This window comes from Eurosta solidaginis, chromosome 1 (assembly GCF_040869045.1).
Source record: "Eurosta solidaginis isolate ZX-2024a chromosome 1, ASM4086904v1, whole genome shotgun sequence".
Lineage (NCBI taxonomy): Eukaryota > Metazoa > Arthropoda > Insecta > Diptera > Tephritidae > Eurosta > Eurosta solidaginis.
The window spans coordinates 281,063,595-281,088,177 of NC_090319.1; the positions used below are offsets into that span (position 1 = coordinate 281,063,595).

At 35.4% G+C, this 24,583-nt stretch overlaps 1 protein-coding gene and 1 long non-coding RNA gene across 20 annotated transcripts in view; one reads left to right on the top strand and one right to left on the bottom strand.

The window, feature by feature from the left end:
• LOC137237381 (uncharacterized) overlaps positions 1–24,583 on the bottom strand; it is a 617,434-nt gene that overhangs the window by 351,577 nt on the left and 241,274 nt on the right. For all 18 annotated transcript variants that reach the window (XR_010948928.1, XM_067760951.1, XM_067760943.1 and 15 more), the window contains one exon: positions 7,363–8,628. Coding sequence is in view for 17 of the 18 variants with exons in the window: in XM_067760951.1 (XP_067617052.1) it covers positions 7,363–7,946 (584 nt within the window). In the remaining variant the exon portion in view is untranslated. The remainder of the gene's footprint in view (positions 1–7,362; positions 8,629–24,583) is intronic.
• The window catches only part of LOC137237383 (uncharacterized), a 253,773-nt gene that overhangs the window by 113,464 nt on the left and 115,726 nt on the right, over positions 1–24,583 (top strand). The gene's annotated exons all lie outside the window — the stretch shown is intronic.

Genomic DNA, 24,583 nt, shown 5'->3' on the forward strand with positions numbered 1-24,583 from the left:
GTATAATCGAAACAGCTGTCGCCTTGTCCGTCCTGATGTCACGTTGTTTAAATTTTTCCCAAATTATTAAATAAATTATAAAATTAAAAAATTGCTTCAAATTAATGTTTTCATACATTTAAAAAAAGCAATATGGGCAATCCCCGATTATTAAAAATCATACAAAAATGAATTTGTTTGTTTTCAAATCCTTCAATCTTGACAAAACGTAAGAAAATGATCAATATTGTATTAATGTTACCGCCCCCTCACTGTCTTTATTATCAGGTTAGACGTAGCTACATAAGTAAGCAAGTGGGGGTTGTGTGTTTAATTTGAAAACTCTTTCCCAACTCTGATCTTGCTTGTCATTGATAAATTGAAATTTGAGTATGAAATAGAAAATGATTTTTGAAACAAATGGAAAATTTATGTACAGCCCATAAAATATGAAAGCTGGTTGGCTTCAGTAGCAAGAAAAAATAATAATAATGGTGTTGAAATATGTATAGCTGATTCATGAAAAATATTAGGTACTTAATATTTAATTATGTGTATGATTTGATATTAAGTTGTATTCAAGCAAAAAAAAAAATTGTTTTTTCTTGTGTGTAACGGAAATTATGCGAGACAAATGCACATTCGTACTACTACCATCTATCATTAAACTTCTTGCACTTGGTCCCATTTCATCAAGAGCAATACACGAACTTAATAAGGTAAGGGGTTTCTCATTATTGAATTCATGCGATTTTTCGTCACCCCTTGTCAAATCTATTGTGGTTACACGCCGGTTTTAGCTTTGTGCCATCTGCAGTGCAATTCTTCGTACAGATCCTGTTCTATCCCCCGTATTTATGGCTTTTCCAATTGTTTTTCAGAAAAAAACAATTGTATTTCAGAAATGTCCTAATGAATACACTGGACCACGAATTCCAACTTTTTCTCTTTACCAGAAACGCCGTTATGAAATTCGTATGTAAAATCACCCCCTGATTTCGAAGATTGAGTTCATTTTTGATTCTATGGTACCGTTTTTGAGATATTTGCAATTTACCGTTATTCGAAAAAAACCAAAAAGATGGCTCCCTTTAATTACGTATATCTCACGAAGGGATCAAGCAATTGCAAACTAGTTTACAGAATCGGAAAGACGATAAAATTTTCTATAAATGTGTCATACATAATTTTTTGCTCGACCAGATAGTTTTCGAGATATTAGCTTATCATTTCAGATTTTTGTTTTTTTTTATGAAAAAATATGACAAAAATTACTTTTTGCGAGGGCAGCATTCCAAAACCACAAATTTTTTTCCAGATATTTCTTCTTTACGTAAAGCTCTGTTTAATTGGAAAAAAGATAAGCTACCATCGAAGAAAATCGATGTAAAACTACGTAAGTTATAAGCGATCAAATAAAAATACCCAGGTTGCGCAACTTCAATGTATGTATACAGACATATATAAAAGGTATAAAGTGCAAATGGGATATTATCCGGATAAACGAATAACACCATAGCAATGATAATATTTATTCTTTAAATAAATCAAATAGTACTTTTAATACTCGAATTGTTTTATACTAGGTAGAGTGGTTGCATCGAAAGGAAGAGTGGTTGGTTTCGAAACCTGCTGTGGGCATGTAGTTATAAACATGTATTTCCGTCACTTATGGGTAAGTAGGCAGGTAGATTTTCAAAATTATAAGACACAGAAAATTTTTAAAGCCTACATCTAAAGCAAGTAGTATTTTCTTTACCCGGCTTCGTATAAAAAGGAACCTTTCTGTCTAGGTAAGATTTGATTTTTTCAATTTTATTCTTGTTCCGAGTATAAATATGAGTTAATGCGCCTTGAAACTTCATAACATCTGCAAGGCTCACCGGAGATAGTTCAGTTCATAAGTCAAATTTCAAAACCGTGATTTATTAAAAAAAATAAAATGAGTAAAAGGACGCGAGAATTTGAGTTTAATAACGATCCAGATATGTTCTGTTTCATGTGTGACCAATATATTATCATAAGGCGACGACGAGTGTTCTCAGATCATATCAAAACTTTATACTCCAAGTATTTTGGCATTGAGCCTAAAAATGCTGAAAAACCATGGACACCGAACATTTTGTGTACATCGTGTCGAGTAGAATTGATTCAGTCGGAATCAGAACAACAAATAAAATTTTATACACCAATGATATGGAGAGAACCTACTTGCCATTCAATAGAGTGTTATATTTGTCAAACAAAAGTACTTGGCGTTGGAAGATCAAGAAGAGTAACCTATGCCAGCGCACCTACAGTGACATTGCCATTACTACATTCAACGGCAGTTGCGGATCCAGTTCCATTGTCAACAGTAATATCTGAGTGCGGGGAATCAAATTGTGCTGAATTTCGCATGGGAAACGAGAGAAACGTTCTGTCACAAGCACAACTTAATGATTGGATAAGAGATTTGGAACTATCCAAGGAAAAGGCCGAGATCCACACTTCTCCTATGCAACAATTTAAATTTGTGTCATCCGATGTTAAGGTGATATATTGTGGAACTCGCTACGAACCATTTTCCAAACACTATACCAAGAAAGACAGTATATGCTACTGCAACGACATTCCTGGTTTATTCAAAGAGTTTGGTCAAACATATGATTCAAAAGAGTGGCGATTGTTCATAGACAGCAATAAACTGAGTTTGAAGGCTGTATTATTGCATATTGGTAACAAAAAGCCTTCTATCCCGATCGCACATGCAGTAGATACCTACGAGAAAATGCAAAAACTACTCAAATATATCAAATATGAAGAGTATGATTGGAAAATATGTTCTGATCTCAAAGTCGCTGCAATTCCATGCGGTCTACAAAGTGGCTACACCAAGCACTGCTGCTTCCTCTAAGGACCACTACGTCAGAAAGAATTGGCCGGAAAGAGTCGAGTTTACCGTCGCTGTGAATAACATCAAATATACCCTTCTTGTCAAAAAACAGAAAATCATACTTCCACCCTTACATATCAAGCTCGGTCTCATTAAAAACTTTAGACAAAGAAGGCGAAGCATTCGACTATTTGAAAACAAGATAAAGGAAGGTATTTTTGTTGGACCACAAATAAAAAAGTTGATCAACAATAATCAATTCAAAGGACTACTCTCATCAGTTGAGGCAGCAGCGTGGGAATCCTTTGAAAAGGTCGTTGCTTCTTTTCTCGGTAGATACAAAAGCCCTAACTACGAGCAGATAGTGAACGACTTAATCAATAGTTATGCGAAAATGGGTAAATAGTAAAGGCTTATTAAAATTAATTTCCCAAAATTCTATAACTTGTTTGCCTAACTAATATTTTCTTTCCAAGCGTAAATATCTCTTTAAAAATTCACTTTCTGCACTCACTTTTGAGCTTTTTTCCGGCAAATCTTGGCGACGAAAGTGACGATCATGGCGAAAGATTTCATCAGCCAATGAAACTATCTGAGAATCGATATCAAGGATTCTGGGACGTCGCAATGATGGGTGATTACTGCTGGTTTCTCATAAGAGAAACCGATCCTAAACTGAATAAGCCTCAAAGTAGAACACATAATTATTTCGACTACATAGTAAAATCAAATTAAGATAAAGATTGTTAGAATATAGTATACATACATACATAAATAAATTTAAAAAAAAAGTTAAAAATATTGGTAATTTCATTCATAAATTGAACTTTTAACTAAATAGAAACAGAGCATAGCTAGATATTTCACTCTTCTTTATACCATGCTTATAACTTACGTAGTTTTGCATCGATTTTCTTCGATGATAGCTTATCTTTTTTCTAATTAAACAGAGCTTTACGCACAGAAAAAACATCTGGAAAAAAAGTTGTGTTTTGGGAATGCTGCCCTCGCAAAAAGTAATTTTTTTCATATTTTTTCATAAAAAAAAAAAAAAAAAATTGGAAATGATAAGCTAATATCTTGAAAACTATCTGGTTGGGCAAAAAACAATGTATGATACATTTATAGCAAATGTTATCGTCTTTCCGATTCTGTAAATTTTGCAATTGCTTGACCCATTTGTGAGATATATGTAATTAAAGGGAGCCATCTTTTTGTTTTTTTCGAATAACGGTAAACTGCAAATATCTCAAAAACGGTATCATAGAATCAAAAATGAACTCGATTTTCGAAATCAGGGGGTGGGTTTACATACGAATTTCATAACAGCGTCTCTGGTAAATTTTGGCCGTCGACCAGTGATATCAGAAAAGTGAAAACGTATTTCAGAAAAAGCAAATTGTATTTCAGGTATTCCAATTGTTTTTCAGAAAGTCTTAAATTTATTTCAGCAAAAGTCAAATGTAGATTTAGATTTTACAAACAAAAATTGTCAAAAGATTTTCAGAAAATATCAAATTTTAAAAATATATTTTTATTTGCCTTCAAATATTATAATTTATTAAATTTTAATGAGCTCGAGGCAGTTTAAAAAATTGAAACACAGTTTAAATTTTTATATTTCAATTTTATTTGGTCGATATTTCGATCTCATTCTGAGATCATCCTCAGGAAACAATTGAATATGTTTTACCAGTCGGTAAAACATATTCAATTGTTTCCTGAGGATGATCTCAGAATGAGATCGAAATATCGACCAAATAAAATTGAAATATAAAAGTTTAAACTGTGTTTCAATTTTTTAAACTGCCTCGAGCTCATTAAAATTTAATAAATGAAAATATCAAATATATTTCAGAAACTCGGAAATGCATTTCAGAAGATGGAAGAAATATTTCGGAAAAAGCCAAATATATATCAGAAAAGCTGAAATGTATTTCCGAAAATCCGAAATATTTTTCAGAAAACAAAGTATTTTAGGGAAGAAACATTCGTGCACAAAACTCAAATTTCAGTAAATTCTGAAAAACTTAATTTTTGATAATGAGTCGTGCTGTGAAAAAGTGAAATATTTTTATAAAAATTTAAAGTGGTGCTTGGAACTCTTGCCTTCTTTAAGATAACGGTGATATAAGTAGATCAAAGAATTCAAGAACTTATATTAAAGGGGATGACGTTAGGCAACGTTTTGACAGATGTACTCAGTCATTGGATGCGATAAAGCGCCCGCCGTATCATGGTGAGTTATAGAAAGTTTATTACAACAGATCAGAAACCCCCTGGGGTACTCCTCAATGCTCAATCCAAATTAATATTCATGAAATATAAAATATTATAAATATAAAATCATTCGTAGACACTTCCTAGTATGAATGAAACATAAACAGTTAATGACGTTTCTACACCTGTCTAACTTTATTTCGGGAAAGAACAAATGCATTTCATAAAACCCAATTTTATTTCAGAAAAGCTCAAATTAATTTCAAACAAAATAAAACGTGTTTGGAGATTTTCCAAATGTATTTCAGAAAAACCCAAAAGCATTGCAGAAAAGGGAAAAGTATTTTAGAAAAAGCCAAATGTATTTCAGTATAAGTCAACATTACAATCAGATTTTGCAGGGCGTGTTTTTCCTTTTCCGTATAATCTCTTCTACTCATACTACAAACTTCTTTAAAAACTTATGGTTAATTCATGTTAGGAAGTGTCATATACGTCTTTAGCAATGATTTTATATTTGTCATGAATATTTAATTGGATTAAGCATTGAGGAGTAAACTCCCCTAAAGGATATGCTGATTTGTTATAAGATAATTCCTATAACTCATCATGGCACGGTGGGCAATTTTTCGCATACAATGACTTAGTAAATCTCTCGCCCCCTTCATTAAAAATTGTTGAACTCTTTCTGAATGAGCCACGATGCATTTCTATCGGAAGCACACTTGATGTGCTTATATCACCGTTTTCTCAACGGAGAGTTCCAGATAGCTAGCATCCAATTTAATTTTAATAAAAATTATTCATTTTTTCACAGCACGACTAATTAAAAAATTAATTTTTGCTTGAATTTATTGAAATTTGATTTTTCTACAAGAATGTTTCTTCCCTTAAGGACTTGTTTGATTTCTGAAAAATATTTGAGATTTTCGGAAATACACTTCATCTTTTCTGAAACACATTTGGCTCTTTCTGATATATTTTTCCATTTCTGAAAAAACATTTGCCGATTTCTCAAATAAAGTTGATGTTTTCTAAAATACGTACATATGTAAAATCTAAAATACCGCTGGCTTTTTCTGGTAAATACATTTGACCTTTTCTGAAATGAAATTGAAATTTTCTGAAAAACAATTGAAATATCTGAACTACGGTTTGCATTTTCTAAAACACAATTGATTTTTATTTTTGAGAAACAGTTTGAAAAGGTGTAGTATGTGTAGAAGAGGATATTCGATAAAGTAAACACACGAATTGCAACAACTGATTGTTCTCGCGCTATACAGCATTTCACAACTGTTCATGGATGATTCGAGATAACGCGACATGTTAGTAGGAATGTGCATTTTTTCAAATGTATTTAATTCTTTTGTTATCCTTTTAACTTGGATAATATTTTATTTCAACTAAAATGCAATTTTTGAAGGATTTTCATAAAATATCAACGACTTTCTGAAATACATTTGAGTTTTTCTGAAATACATTTCACAGTTCTGAAATACATTTGAGGTTTTCTGGAATAGATTTCTAAAATCTGAAATATGGTTGGATTTTTCCCAAATACACTTTAACTTTTCTAAAATAAAGTTGGTGATTCAGAAACACAATTTATGTATTTGAAATACATTTGTGATTTTCTGAAATACATTCACACTTTTCTGATAATCATTTGAGCTTTACTAAAATACACTTGGAAAAGATGTAGGGTGCAGTTACCTGTGTTTGAATTTTGCATTATGCACTTTTATGCAGAAAAACAGATGGTTTTAACTGCTTAGTACCCTTCGGTTAGCCGAGGTTCATAGGCCGAATTCAGTTATTTTACTTTTAGGTTATAAAATTCAGAGCTGATTGCGTGAACTTGCCCTTGGGGTATGATTACTGTGCACCATTCTGTTGAGGCTCCAGATTTTTTCGATAAAATTTACCGTTTATTTCACTATCGATAGAGCCTATTGATTTTTGATTTAGGTTCTATTGTTATTCTTTTTCTGTGCTTTTACGAAATGTTTTTCTTCTTTTGACCGAAAATTTCATTCTCTTGAAGAGATTTTTCTCAGCTTAAAAATCTTTCGCATTTAGTGCCCAAGTGCCAGCTATACCGAAATGTAGCCAGCACGTACACCATGTCGTATATGCAATATTTGTTTGGTGCCTCTGCTAAAGCAAACAAATGCATGAAGAACTACATAATTTCTTATAGATACTCAGTACCGTAATAAACTAAGATAATATAATAATGCGGTGGACAAATTGAATATAAATTTTTTACATTTAATCGTACTCACATTATACGCGTCGCATCACGCTGCCGCACATTGTCATCTCGATTCAATACTTCGATTATCATTTTACGCTCCGCATCTGATAAATTCTCCAACACTTGTGATGTAGCCACAGCCAATTCGGGACCCAATGCATCGATTGTTTCACATGGTATGCCCTCAGTGGCTGCATCAATTGTTCTTATACTATTATTACCAACACTACCACCACCACCACCACCACAAATGCCAATCACGTTTGTATACGCCGACATATTCATGCCACTTGTTAAACTCGCACTCCCCGTCGTCATCATGCCGCTCATCATTGATATGCCAGCAATGCCGTTACCACCATTATTCGCACCCATACCAACCAAACCGCCAACACCTCCACCACCCACCATAACATTGTTGCTATTGCTATTGGTTTTATTACTATGGTGACCATATGTATTTGGTGGCAGCACATTGTTGCTATTCGGTTCGGGCAGTGTATGGTAAATGCTACGTGGTGGTTTATTCAAAGCTGTTGTTGTATTGGTTGAGCTGACAGCGGCAGCAGCAGCAGGTGTGGGAGGTAGACGTGCACTACGTCCGCTTGACATAATATTACATATGTACTGTGTTGGGGTGGGATGCAAGAAAATTAAATTGAAAATAGTTAGCACCTAAATTGTTGTACTTAAATTAAAACACAAACTACACTGGGTGCTTATGTTTTAGTTAGTTATGATGTTGTTATTGGTGTTATTTGTTAAATATGTTCATAGGTTGTTGGAGTTGTTATTTATTGCTAATTTTTTTTTTTATTTGCTCAATTTGTTTTTTTTTTTTTGTTTTGTACTTTTTTTTTCTTTATTTTCTTTCTTACTTCTTCATTTTTGTTGTTACATTGTAGTGCTGCGCTGCCAGTTTATTATAACTTTTTCTTATGCTGCATTTATTCACTTTATTTAGTTTTCTAATTGAATGTTATTTTTTGGTTATCTTTTTTTACTACTCCTCTTCTTGCTCGTCATTTTATTTCTTCTCTTAACAGCTTAAATTCCCTTGCGGCTATGAAAATTGTTGCTAAGAATCTCTTTTGCAGTTGCTGTTAAATATTTCAACTATCTTTTTACACAAACTTTTATTCCTCTTCTTCTTATTTTATTTTTATTTTTAAATGCATTTCATTCTCTACCGGCTGGGAAAGTTGTCTGCTGCGTTAAGTCGATGGTGTGAATTTATTTAAATGAACACCTTTCTCTTTAGCGCTAAGCTGATGCTTATTTAAGTATGTATTGACTGAAAATAAATTAACAAGAAAAATTTTAAAATTAAAGATGACAACTACAAACGGGTTATACTTATTCAAGTAAGCTTAATTCAACTATTTTTCGGAAGTAGTACTGTTGAGAAATGAGACACCCGTTAGTTGAGGTTGCTAAACTTCGAAACGGCACACCCTTTACTTCCAGTCATCCACTTTACCCATACCGTAAGCGCACATATGAATGCAAATATATGTATATCTATTGTCTTTGTTAACAGTTAAGAATATTATCATACAGTCCATTTCATGTACACATATTTGTAACTGCTTAAACAGGTTCGCCTAGCATCAGTAAAATTACACCATAGTCAGTACAACTTAAACAAATAAAGAGATCGATTCGTCCGCCTTTAAGAAAAACGTTGTGCACTTTTTCTTGGTTAACATCAACACCGTAAGTAATTCGCGCCCAAAGCTGGTTGGTTCTGAACCATAAAATTTCTGGTCCTTCGAGCCGGATAATAGAATTAGTGCTCGTGAATTTCTTTCGGTCGGTCGTAAAAATTTTGTACGCTTAAGCCAGCACTGTAATGGAGCTGCTCCAGCGTAATCGAGCTTGGGCTAAGTTAACTATAGACCGTGCTTATAAGGCTGCCAAGCAACAAGGCCAAACTCTTACACGAGAAGAGCTGGTATACCGATTAGAAAAGTTGGAAGCTGCTTATAACGATTTCGTGCGCATAAGTCAAGAGCTGTATGCATATTCTGCAGAAGAAAACTTTGTCGACCCTATCGAAGATGTGGAAGTAACAGAGGAAAAGCATTTTCAAACGCACTCCCTCTTGCACACCCAACTTTCTAACTTGGCATCAACGAATCAAGCATCGACCTTTAGGGAAGATGACGTAATTGAGCGTCTAGCAACACAACAAGCGTCATTTTTGGAAACATTTTCCGCGAGTCGTTATGACCAAAATGTTCGTTTAGCAAAAATTCAATTACCTAAGTTCAACGGAAGGTATGAAGATTGGATTACTTTTCGTGACTTATTTCTTAGCGCAGTTGGAAATAAACCTGGGCTCAGTCTTACACATAAATTTCAATATTTAGTTTCATATTTGGAAGGCGATGCCTTAGCCACCATAAAACATATTAGTGTTGCTTAAAATAATTATGAGCAGGCATGGGACCGTTTGGTCAAACGATATGAGCGCAAACCGCTCATAATTAAGTCACTTGTGCAATCGTTTCTGTCGTTGCCCACTCATACTTCGAACAACATAGCGGTTCTTCGGCAGATAGTTGATGGGGCAGATCAGGCTATCAGACGCCTGGACGCATTGAATGTTACATCTCGTGACCCTTGGCTTATCCAACTTATGCTAAATTAATTAGACGAAGAAACTCGGAAGAAGTGGGCAGACATATGCGATAACAAGAGTGAAAAAACGTTCGCGGAGTTTATAGACTTTCTTTCTCATCGCTGTGACTCATTTGAAGCTTGCTTAACTTCTCGCTCGGCACACATTCGTCGCGTCGCTTTGTTGGCAAATGCCCATGATACTAAAAATAAACAATGTATAATCTGCAAGGACAAGCATACGCTTTGGCAATGCACTAAATTCAAACAGTTGTCACCATCTACACGTCGAGCAACTGTACAAAAGCAAAAGCTATGCTTCAGCTGCTTAGCACCTTCGCATTCCGTTGGTTCATGTCAATCGAAGCATATCTGCAAAAAATGTAATTAACGTCACCATACACTTTTGCACGATGAGCGGTACGCTATCTCGTCTTCTTCTTTACCCTCATCGAACCAACAAGAAACCGCATCTGCTGTCACCACTCAATGCTCGCATTTGCCAACATCAAAATACGCTGGAACAACTCTAACCTCGAGTATTTCTCCCCTACCTCATACATTTCTTCCAACAGTTACCGCTGCGGTTGAAGATAAATGGGGCAATAAATTAGTTTGCCGGATATTGCTCGACTCAGGGTCAACAATAACCTTTGCGTCAGAAGCGTTTGTACAACGCGTCGGTCTGTCCCGCAGTAATGGTCGCGTATCAGTTTCGGGTTTAGCAGCGTGTAATGCTGGTGTAACACGAGGTCGAGTTAACTTTACTATACACTCTAAAGTAAGCGATGCGACCCTTAATATCAACGCCTTTGTTTTAAGTAAGCTTACTTCGCAAATTCCTGTTCAGACCGTGAATGTACCTTCAACATTGTGGAATTCAATTGCGAAACTCCCACTCGCTGACCCTACATTTGCGGAATCAGCTCCTATTGATATACTGATTGGCTCTGATCAACTGTGGAGCATTTATACTGGTGAGCAAAAACAACTCGGGTCTGATATGCCTATTTTGATAAACAGCGTGTTCGGCTGGGTGGTAGCGGGAGCGTATTTATTAAACCATCAAAGTAATCTAAATGTTGCCACTCATCACGCGACTATTAATTTTGATACCCTGTTTCGATCATTTATGGAGGTGGAAGAAGTCCAACCTCCCCCTGAAAAGATCGACCGAGCAGACCCAGCAGAGGACCACTTTGTCCGCACACACACCCGTCGAACTGACGGTACCTACGTAGTAAGTTATCCCTTCAAGGATAAGATTCCAGTAATATCATCGACGCTGCAGCAAGCTGTAACCAGATTAAAACACATGGAACGCCGGTTCAAACGAGATACCTTGCTAAAATCGCAATACATTCAGTTTATGCGTGAGTATATATCACTTGGCCATATGACTCGCTTATGCGCCCCACGAGATTGACTGCGATCCATCGAAGTGCTTTTATCTGGTTCACCACGTGGTTCTTAAGCCGGAGAGTTCCACCACAAAATGTCGAGTCGTATTTGATTTATCTTGCAAAGATTCTAGTGGGTACTCACTCAACGAGCGATTACATATTGGCCCGCCAATTCAGCGCGACTTGTTTGGAGTTTGTGTTCGTTTTCGTCAGCATCGTTACGTTTTCTCCGCCGACATTGAAAAAATGTTTCGCGGAATTTTGATATCAAAGCCGGACACTAACTTTCAGCGTATAGCCTGGCGTGAAGATGAGTTGTCACCAATCGAATATTACCGGCTACTCACGGTGACATATGGGTTGGCGTCGTCGCCATTTCTCGCCGTGCGTGTGCTTAAGCAACTAGCAGAGGACCATAAAACTATTTATCCACAAGCAGCGCGTGTAATTCTACATGATACCTATGTTGACGATGTAGCTACCGGATGCAATACAGTTGATGAGCTTCTTGAACTTAAATCAGAACTTATAGATCTCCTAAATTGTGCAAATTTTAAGTTGCAAAAATGGTGTTCGAATTGCAAACCTTTATTGGAAACGCTACCCACAGAGCTATGTGAACATAAGCCCGTTGATATTGCTGCTGAACCACATAACTTTTGCATTAAACTACTAGGACTACAGTGGAGTCCTGACACAGACGAATTCCAGATATCAATTAAAATGCCTCAGGAGTCATACAAAGAGCCTACGAAACGCCACGTGCTATCGACTACAGCCAAAATCTTTGATCCACTGGGCATAATCTCACCTAGCGTGGTGCTCTTTAAAATCTTTCTACAAGAAACATGGTGTCAAGGGGTAGACTGGGATGATACTCTACCTCCAACCTTGAGCGAACGCTGGAAGAAAATGATGTCCGAGTTACATTTTCTCGCTAATGTCAAGATTCCACGTCAAGTAGCCGTACCCAGTGTCTCCGTTGAAATACACGGATTCGCAGATGCTTCATCGTCTGCATACGCAGCAGCAGTTTATAGAAGGTTCAAATTAGGTGATGGTTATTACGTTGTAAACCTAATTGCCTCAAAAACAAGGGTTGCCCCATTGAAACCCCTATCAGTCCCACGCCTTGAATTAAGCGCTGCCCATTTGCTAACTAAGTTGATAACATCTATTAATTCGTCTCTCAGCATACAAATTTCTGATATCTGGTGTTGGAGCGATTCGGAAATCGTTCTACACTGGCTCTCATCACCACCCCGTAAATGGACTCCTTTCGTGTGCAACCGAACTGCAGAGATATTAGATGTCTGCCCACGGAAAAATTGGCAACATGTATGGTCTGCTGAAAACCCTGCTGATTGCGCATCGCGAGGGGTACTTCCATCTGAACTGAGTCGCCACCCACTTTGGTGGAACGGACCGTCGTGGCTATCCTTGCCTCGAAGGGAATGGCCAACCAGCAGCAAGAAGATCACATCTAATGACACTTGCGTCACCGCCGAACAACGTAAAAAGCACCCAGGCATAGTCCTTTATGCTGAAAACGAAGTTCATACTTTGGACAAACTTATAAATAGAACATCAACATGGCTACGTTTACTACGGGTGGTAGCATACTGCCAACGGTTTATTCAGAGGTGTGGTCGAAATAAAGCAGAACGAAGCACGTATTCAAACGCCCTGAGTGCCCGCGACCTTAAACTTGCTGCTAATACTATTTTTCGCCATTCGCAAGAGACCACATTTAAAGAGGAAATTCACCAGTTAAAAGGAGGCCAACAATTGAAAAAAAAGTTGAAGCTCCTACGTTTCACCCCCTATTTAGACGAATCTGGTGTTCTTCGCGTTTGAGGGCGTATCAAAAATGCTTCCTTGCCCAATTCGGCTAAGCATCCTATTTTATTGTCTAAAGTTTCTAATGTTTCTAAGCTTATTTGCAGGTACATTCATATTAAGTACTTGCATCCTGGGGTTGACGCGACTTTTGCGCTTATAAGACAAAACTATTGGATAATTGGCTGTCGTAATATCGTACGAAAGATAGTGTTTTCTTGCAAAAGCTGCTTCATGTAACGTCGAAGTACAAGTGAGCAGCTGATGCTGATCTTCCTGCTGTAGGATTACAGCCTACTCGTTGTTTCCAACACTGTGGCCTAGATTATGCTGGGCCTGTCCAAATCAAACTCTCCCGAACTCGCAACGCCAAAACTGGAAAGGCATGGTTCGCCCTTTTCATTTGCATGCCCACAAAGGCTATACATATTGAGCTCGTCAGCGATCTCACAACTGACGCATTCTTAGCAGCCTTTCGTCGCTTTGTCGCTCGTCGTGGACTCCCAACCGATTTGTATTCAGACAATGGTACAACCTTTCACGGAGCGAATCGGGTGTTAAATGAGCTTCAAAGGTTCGCTGTATCGGAAGCGCATATTCACCAAGTATCGGACGCCCTAGCTGCTGAAGGCGTTCAGTGGCATTTTATTCCGCCATCCGCACCACATTTTGGTGGACTTTGGGAGTCCGGCATACGATCAATAAAATTGCATCTTCGGCGAGTTGTCGGGAACAACGTATTTACATTCGAGGAATATTCTACCATTCTCACACAAATTGAGGCGATCATCAATTCTCGACCATTATGCACATCATCAGATACCGAGTCCGATGCACTTACACCAGCCCATTTTTTGATTGGGGCACCATATACGTCGATTCCGGAACCTTCACTGTTGGATGTAAATCCAAATCGTCTTCAGCATTGGCGACACCTACAAGCACTGGTTCAGGGGTTTTGGAAGCGATGGCACGTAGAATACCTGACATGTTTGCAACCACGAAACAAGTGGCAACAACAGCAACTTAATATCGAGCCAAACACGGTAGTTCTCCTGAAAGAGCCAAATCTACCCCCATCCAAATGGCTTATGGGTCGTGTTGTAGCCGTAACCCGAGGTACCGATGGCTTGGTTCGTGTGGCGACAGTAAAAACAACCAGTGGTCAATATGTGCGGTCAATAGCAAAACTTGCTGTCTTACCAATTAACTGAACCAATTGTTCAGCGGGGGCGGTATGTTGAGAAATGAGACACCCGTTAGTTGAGGTTGCTAAACTTCGAAACGGCACACCCTTTACTTCCAGTCATCCACTTTACCCATACCGTAAGCGCACATATGAATGCAAATATATGTATATCTATTGTCTTTGTTAACAGTTAAGAATATTATCATACAGTCCATTTCATGTACACATATTTGTAACTGCTTAAACAGGTTCGCCTAGCATCAGTAAAATTACACCATAGTCAGTACAACTTAAACAAATAAAGAGATCGGTTCGTCCGCCTTTAAGAAAAACGTTGTGCACTTTTTCTTGGTTAACATCAACACCGTAAGTAATTCGCGCCCAAAGCTGGTTGGTTCTGAACCAAGTACACATTATGATTATCTAAATTAAATTTGAGCTAAGCTGCCGAGTTGTGAAACGAAGTTAAGCTCATATACATACCACGGTAATTCAATCTGATTTACATTACCTGCAAGGCAAAACATCATGTTGGAAAAAAACGACAATCGTCCCCTTTTCAACCAGTAAGATTTTATTGCTTTAATAATCACAATCAGCCTTAGCGACAACATTTAATTTATAATGCAATTTAATATAAATTACCAGTTCAACTTCGATTAAAAACATTAAATATTTTTTTTTTTTTTAATTAAATAATTAAGTCTCATTTGGAATATTTTTGAGTATATTTTAATTGCAATTTGATTTAATACAAATTTTTATAATTTATTGGTAATGCAAACGTAATTATATTACCAGTAAAGGAGACTTTTGCTTTTACGATTGTTTTTCTAACTGAAACACGACAATAACGCAATTACTTTACTTAACTAAATTAACTGCTTTACCACTAACAAAGAGCAACAACAAAAATTTGAATTAATAATGCAATTCAACATGCATTACTATTTCAATTTCGATAACAAAATTTAAATCGTTTTCCACAGTTAAACTAAATATTTTTATGAGTAAATTTGTGTATATTTTCAGTGCAACTTTTATTAAAATTAGTAAAATTTTTATAGTAATGGTAATTGAATTGAATTTTCAGTAGTGGGTAATTCTTTCTAGAATTTTTTTTTGTACTGAAAGTGTGCGTTTTTTAAGAAAAAGAAATAATTTCAATTTATTTATTTTTATTGAAATCAAATTTCTAATATTTTCCCCTAACTGATAATGCAAATCAAATTACATTACTGTTGTATGCATAAGCACTGACTCCATTAAATATTTGTTTCAAGGCTCAAAAAATTTACATAAATAAAAGTTGGTTAGTAGTCAAAACTATTAAGAAAAAGATGGTTACTAGTCCCTTATCGAATAATGCAATTTTATTTGCATGAACAGAAAGGAATTGTATAGAAGTCAGCCTATTTTTCCAAAAAAGGTAATGCAAGCAGTCAACCAAATTACAAAGAGTTAAAAAAAAAAATAAATGTAAGGCGCGATAACCTCCGAAGAGATCTAAGGCCGAGCTTCTCTTCCAATTTGCGTCGTGCTCCTCTTGATTTTCCCTACAAATTGGCCGGACGGGACCTACATGTTTTATGCCGACTCCGAACGGCAGATGAGTTTTCACTGAGAGCTTTTCATGGCAGAAATACACCCGGAGCGCTTGCCAAACACTGCCGAGGGTCGACCCCGCTTAGAAAAATTTTCAAATGCTGTATTGTACAAATGTAATTGTCATGGTATTAGAAACGCAACTTCACCACTGAAAAAATGGTGCTAGTAAAATCAACTAATCGGTTCTGTTGTTCTGGACTTAAGGGAGATTTGGTGAAATTGATCGAATTATGGTTAATTCGACCGAGTTCTTTGTCAAACGAACAAATTAGTTTAGTCATTTCAACAGAAGAGAAATTGTCGCTCTTAAGCTAACAAAATTCTGTAAAATTGACAGATTCCTGATCAATCTAACTGATTTTTCTGTTAACACAACTGATCGCACTAGTCATTTCAACAGCGATCAATACATGAGCAAATTTCAAAGATAATTTTACGCTCACTGCGCTCTCTACTTTGTACTTATGACGATGGTGCCACTTGTTCAAAAAAAGTACCAAAATAAGAAAACCATCAAATCGAAAAAACACACAAAATGGGAACACAACAAAAAAACTAATTTTTCAGTTATCAATACAAAACGAAAAACCCTTCTTTGAATTTACTGTGACACCTATTTATCGGGTACAATTTTTCAACTACTCCTCCAAGCGAAATGCAAAATTGCGCCCTCTTGTTGCAAAAGTTTTGTTTGAACGAATAGGATTTTTCCAAAGTTAGTAACATTTTGTTTAAGTTTTTACGAATTTTCACTCACGCGAACGAATTTAGTAAGATAATAAAAGACATCCTTTTTTAGTGTTGTTGTTTCTGACAACATAAAAGCTTGTGTTGTTTTGGAATCGTTTCAACTTAAAGTGTTACGAAAATTAAACTTGCCCATTACATGTAAAGTTACTCCAGTAGTGAATTACCTTCTAGCGATTTGATTCTTTACTTTTCTATAACTTAAAACTTCTCTATTTAAAATGTTATGTCAAACATTTATACAAGTTTTGTTTGAAACAATCAAGTGTGGCAACTACATGCGAGAGAAGAAATTGAGAATGAGCTGAGCTGCAACTGAAAGAATTGTGAATCAGTTTTGTGACTACTATTTTCATTTCTATTTGCAAAGAGAAGTTCAAAACTATAAATTAAATAAATTATAAAATATAAAATTTGGGGAAAGTGCGTTTAATAAAACGAAATAATAAAGTGTATAATGTTTAATGTGTGCCAGCATATTTGATGTAAGTCTAATTGACGTTCGGTTAGTAAGTGCCACCGTGGTGTGATGGTAGCGTGCTCCGCTTGCCACACCGTATGCCCTGGGTTCGCAGCCCGGGCAAAGCAACATCAAAGTTTTAGAAATAAGGTTTTTCAATTAGAAAAAAATTTTCTAAGCGGGCTCGCCCCTCGGCAGTGGGCTCGGCAAGCGCTCCGAGTGTATTTCTGCCATGAAAAGCTCTCAGTGAAAACGCATCTGCCTTGCAGATGCCGTTCAGAGTCGGCATAAAATCCGGCCAATTTGTAGGAAAAATAAAATCAAGAGGAGCACGACACAAATTGGAAGAGAAGCTCGGCCTTAGATCTCTTCGGAGGTTATCGCGCCTTACGTAGCTGTCGCAACAACTTTTTTGTTCATTTGACTACTAAAAGGGTCAATTACGAATCAACGATTTGTGCGCAGTTGATTCAACATCTTGTTGCGATGGATACAAATTAACAGAAATTATGGTTGAATTGACCCGTGTTTCGGTTGATTTTACAAGTCGTTTTCTTTCTGACCATTAGCTTGAAAAATGATTACAAATAATTTCAATAACAAATTTTTTCTGAGCTGATTGTTTTTTAGTATTAAATTCGGTTTATATTATAAGGGTAAATTCAAAAAAAAAAAAAAAAAACAAGTAAGGACGGGACTGTCTTCGGCTGTGCAGAAGACTTCATACCTTTCATGAATGGGGCTGAACAATAACTTTATCCCATTCGTAATTTCCAAATAATGCGCTGAATAAGAAAGAAATATATAGTGAACATATGTACATACCTAAACGATTTTGAGATAAATATAAAAAACTGGCAAAAACCCCCTTATCTGAACGATTGGTTGTATGGGATATATATTATATATAGCTCCGATCGAAATGATTTTTACTCGAAATCTTCTATGATATATTAGAAAATATAACACCAAGTTTCACGTTTTTATATTGGAAACTAAGGGAAAAATGGCCAAAAATCTTCCTATCTGAACGATCGGTTGCATGGGATAGGTATATACTATATACATATAGCTCCGATCAAAGTGATTTTTTCAGGAAATCGTTTATGATATATTAGAATAAATATCACCAAGTTTAACGTTTTCATATTGGAAATTAAGGCAGAAATGGCTAAAAATCTTTCTATCTGAACGATCGGTTGCATGCGATATATATTATATATAGCTCCGATCAAAATGATTTTTTCATAAAATCTTCTGTGATATATTAGAATAAATATCACCAAGTTTAACGTTTTTATATTAGAAATTAAGGGAGAAATTTCCAAAAATCTTTCTATCTGAACGATCGGTTGTATGGGATATATATTATATATAGCTCCGATCGAAGTGATTTTTTCAGAAAATCTTCTATGATATATTAATATATATCACCGAGTTTCACATTTATACTTTCTAAATTGCGGCAGCAATGACCAAAATCGTCTTATCTGAACGATCGGTTGTATGGGAGATATATGTTATAGTGGTCCGATCGTACCGGATCCGACAAATGTCTAATATAATACAAAAATACATCCTTGTGCCAAATTTCATTGAGATATCTCAAAATTTGAGGGACTAGTTTGCGTTCAAACAGACAGACGGACGGACGGACAGACGTACATGGTTATATCAACTCAGTTCGTCGCCCTGATCAATTTGGTATACTTAATGGTGAGTCTATCTTCTATATTTCTCAACGTTACAAACATCGGACCAAAGTTAATATACCATTTCATGTTCATGAAAGGTATAAAAAGATAATAATTTGTAATGCAAATGTAATTAAATTTTTTATTAATGGGTTCACTTTTCTTCAAGGCTGAAAGTGTTCTAATTTCAATAAAATTTTAAATAATATGCGATTTGTTTTTGCCTGATATGGTCAGGTATCAATATCTAGAATTCTTCAATTCAGCCGCTAATGCCCATTATCAGCATCTATTATTCGTATTAAAAAGCCAATTTTGCAAGGAAAGTGTTCGCATTAAAAAAAAAGAAATATTAATAATATTAGAATAGTTTTTGTATTTAAAATCATATTTAGAATTCTTCAATTCAAAATATAATGCAAATCAAATTGTGTTATTACTTTATATTTACCTACTAGTAATCTAATTGTTTTTAAATATTTTCTATTGCTGAAAAATTTCGCTCTCGGTAAGTAATTCCCTATCCAAAAATGAAACTTAATTTGCATTACTAAAAAATACTTAATTTCAAATAAAGTTTATGTTTCTAAAAAACAGCGCGTTTCCAAAGTATTCGCTTTCATTTTTTCTCTTGAAGGATTAAGGTTTACTTAAGATCACGTGACGGAAGTGGCTTATACCTGCGCTATTCTGTGGATATCTTTACTAAAATGGGCTTCTCCAGCTCTAAATTAGGTCAAGTACCAGTTGATGTCTCCATGTAGCCGCTCCAGTTTCCTACAGCACTGCAACTTCATTTAGCATTAGCCAGAAGGTATTAAATTCTTGTCTTTCCCTAGCCGAGTATATTGGTAGAATCCCACAGGAACACACTTACGGAAAACTTGGGCCGGAATTATTTTGTATACGCTTTTATTTCAGCACCATACAAGAATATGGATTCCGGAAGGCACGTAAGCAGCTTGCGTTTATATGGCTTCGATCAACGTATGTGAGCGCATTAATCTCGCAGGACAGTTGAAATGTGAGTACTGCTATTTACCGCAAGCTTTATTGTTTCGACGATTATCTTCGATAGTCGTTTTGCTTCTCTTCTCTAAACGGTTGCCTTGTCGTGGTATTCGTGGGGGATATGGTCACCTTTTCTGTCTTTGCGATTGAGAAGAAAATATCTTTTATATTTCGCATATTGTTTCGATGTTGTTCTTTGCAAAGATTTTGCTAGCAACTAAAATTCATTATGTGATGGCAGAACCGAGAGTTTTTTTGCTTACTCGTTTTACAAGCACGCCGTACTGTAAAGAAATTACTGAGCTCACGTGTGTGCAATACAAGGCAACCTTGTAGCATTAACTTAGATGCATCCTATATTGGTTAGTTGGTTACTGTATTGCTCGTATGCCAAAGATCCGAGACCAAGTGATGCACGGGGCGCAATTTAGATGCACTTTCATCAGGAACCAATTTCTTCTCTTTTGGGACTATTCTGTGTCCCAAATGCATTTTGACAGCAGATTTTTTGATGCAAATGTAATGTGAGGGCCAGTCCAATCCAGGCGGCATTCCTCTGAACTAACTTCCCTCTTCTTGTGGCTATTGTAGCGATAGAGATACTCCACGAAGGTTTTGGGGAACGTTCTCGATGTTGATGGTCCTTTGCGAAACATAAATCCGCTTTGCTGTGATCATTCGGATACAGGTAGTATCTCCCTGGTGTGACTGTTTCGAATCAAGGTTTCTTTCAATGAGGATGGTAAATGAGATCAAATTTACACAAAGTAATCAAATACCTTAGAATTGCTTTCAACGCATTAACGATTAAAGTTACATGTGCAAATATTGTCCAGTGTAACCATTAAAGTGTCATTAAAAAAAATATTATTACACAAATAAAAATATACATCCTTTTTAGTTACTATTCATTTGCAATAATAGCATGCTTTATTTTAAATAAATTCATTTTGATAAATTTTTTAATTATCCTGATATCATTTTGTAATTTGAAACAATTAAGCTCTTTAACCATGCCCTCTATCGCTCATCACCCGCTTGCACATAAACCGTTTATAGCGGCCCGTCTTTGGGTCATTTATATTTTTTTTATTATGCATTTTCAATAAAGTCTTTTTTGTTGTCGTGCAGGCACATGAATTGGCTCTGATACAACAATACAAGTAGACACATGAATACATATATTTTGTATTTAATGTACGTAATTTCCACTGACACGTGTCAGCTTTGCGAGCATGGCGTATGAGTTACAGAAAGAAATGCTCATGGCTTGGGAGCCATCCGCGGGTCCTGCAGCTTATACAGCGAAAGCTTTTATTGTATTAAAAATGATAATAGCTAGCTTAATTAAATGAATTTTATTTCGATTTTTTGAATTTTTTTTTACTGTAAAGTTAAATCATGAAAATAATATTACATCACATCAATGTTACTAATTGATATTAAAATCATAATATGAGAAATCATATCAACTTATAGAAAATCATAGTATATCAAAGCATTTCAAAATCTACGATATAAAATAAAATTACATCAAAGGGTGTCTAAAATATCAATATCATAACTAATTTTCTCAAACCAAATCATTTAAACACATAATCAAAACTGGCATATTATATCACAATAAATCATATCTAAACATAACAAATCATATCATATGGTTTAAGACCGCACCAATAAAGAATATCGTTCGCCACTTGAATGAATGCGCACATGAATTTTTTCACCATCATCTTATTTAGACCTTTTATTCTTTCTACACCAGTTTTATATAAATAGGCTCAAAATCGTAAAAATACATATTCGTATTCTGGAGAGAGGACGATGCTCGTATGACATCACAGCATTATCATCTGTAGCACATATCATAATTTCATATCAGATTAATTTTCAATTCTAGTTCCAACAAATCTAATCAAATTATATAATACTAGGTTCAAACACACACCAAATTGGCAATTTATACTATTCGGGCAATTTATTACGCAATTTGTCATATAATAAATTGTAATAATAAATTGCCAATTTAAACAAAATTGCGTAATAAATTGTTTCAAACTGCAAATGCAACATTGTAAAGTGTGTTTATTGAGTATACTTAAACGTCAGTTACGCATGGCTGAACTATATGGTTGGCTCGTCTCATCAGCTGATTTTATGTCTTTCATTTCACTGTAGTAGGGATTGTCAAAAGAAGATGGCAAAATCAAAATGAAACCAAAACATTGAACACATTTTCTTACAACACACAAAAATTTCAAAGTTTTATGTTTTCATTCCATTTCATTCGCCTAATAATGTGTTTGACAGTATGAACAAAGGTATGTTCTTGCTGTAGCGATGAGCCAACCCGCTATCAAATTACTATTGTGCAAGCTAAATCGAGTTGTATGAACAGCACTCAATTCAAATCGAATTTTCTTCAATTTATTTTTCTGTTTGAACATAGTATAAGGCTGTACCAAATTTAACTACATAAAAAATATGTACATATATGTTATTAAATATTTTCATGTGATATCAAATCGTATGAAATCCACTTACAGCATTACAAATAATATCAAACCGAAGTGAATTAAATAGAATCCCATCGATTTTTAACAAATTCAAATCATGTAAAATTGCATCACCTCTTAGTGTCAGATGGCTCAAATATCACGGAATGGATGCTTGGATACTTTTGTCCCTTAATTATTTTTGAATTGTTATAAATCTAACTGTATTGACCCAGGCCAAAGAAATTTGATTAATGTGTCATATATATCGAGGTCTAGGCAATTTTATAAAAGGTGGCTAAGGTCAATTAGTCAGCTTTATTTGAAATTCATAACATGTAGCTTTCAAGTCGTGCAGGGACCATTGGTATCACTCTGTTACTATTTCGAGATCAATATGGGACATTTTTTGAAACCATATCAATCGATCTTTTGGAAATAATTTTTTGGAACGTTTCGAAGTTACTTTGAACGATATTGGAGATTATTTTGGATTTTTTTTAGATAGAGTTTCAGCATCATTTCCGAATAGCTACTCTGGGACCATCTTTTAATTATGCTAGGTCTGTCTTTGAATTATTTCGCAACTCTCTGCGGGACAGTTCCGTTCGCTTTCGGGATACTTTTGAGTTACTTTTGGGATTCTTTTAGTTATATCTGGACTATTAAGGGATTATTTTGGGAATACATTCGAAGATTTCAGAATTGTTTTCGGATTACTTTGAGACATTTTGGGATAGTTTCAGGGTTGTTTTTAAACTCATTTCGAGAGATTCGGTAATAATTTCAAAACATAACAGTGACTTTTTCGCATTCCTTTAAGATCATTTTTCAACCCAGCTTCGGGATTCATTTCAGGAGCATTTCGCAAACCATTGGAGAATATTCCATGACCATCAGGGAAATATTTCGGGACTATCTTCAAATCATTTCAGAACTGTGTGCGGAAAATATCCGATTTCTTTCGGTACAGTTTCGTTATACGTAGGGATTGGTTCAAAAATAATATCGTTACTATTTCAGGACAACCATTTTTGAATAATTACTAGAATAATTTTGGGAAATCCACGGAAGATTTCAGGGTTGTTTTCAGATTACTTCGTGACTTGTTGGTATCATTTCCGGATCGCCTTTAAAATTATTTCTGCATTCCTAATAGTTTCAGTAAACTATCGCTACCATTTGAAAACTATCTCTGAATCATTTGGGAATATTTCCGGTGTTCAAGCAACCTTGAACATTTTTTCTTATTTACAAGATAATAGTAGTTAACAGATTTTTAAATACAGTCCACTATTAGAAACTATATTTTAGCGATTGAGCGACCTATAGAAACAAAGATAAGATAATGCATACGAGGTCGCTCATATCAACAAAACAAATATATGTAAATAAATATAATTAAGGATAAGACATTCACACCTCTGTAAATATTTATGTATACAACAACAACTTATATGAAAACTAAGATAAGAAAAGTGTATATAAAGTAAGAAATGTTTATAAATAAATCAGAATTCTTTGAACTCTCAAACCAAGCTCTTCTTATTTTAATACAAACTGCTTCCCCCCCACCAGAGGTAAGGGGCATTTGTTGTAACATTTGAGAGTGCATTTAACTTCTCATTTAGAAACATTGTTTTGCTTCCTTAAAGTAGTCTTTGGTTCCCCCCCACCAGCGGTAAGGGCCAAAAAATTACTTTTGGTATATGGCAATTTTATTTGAGACCCTTACAAAATCTCAAGGATGCTTAACAATATTCATCCGGGAAAACTTCATCACTATTCCCGAGATTGCTTCCGGAATATTTTTGGATTCATATGAGGAATATATCAGGAATATTTCAAAATCGTTTCAGAGTTCCGGATTGTTTCAGGACTTGTTGTTATAATCATTCCGGCGCAATTTCCGGATAACTGTAGAAATAATATCGGCTCTCCTTGGGGATAATATTCTGATCAGCCTCAAACTATTTGGAGAACAATTCGAAACTTAGTTGGGATCATTTCATCCTTACTGCATAATATGACTTCTATTATCATTTCAGAATTGTTTTCTAAATCATTCTGGAATTATTTCTCTGGGCCCATTTGGAGATACTTTCGGTAACCTTTTAAAACCATTTGATTACCATATCTAGATAATTCCGGGCTATGTTCGCAAAATGATAGCATTCATTT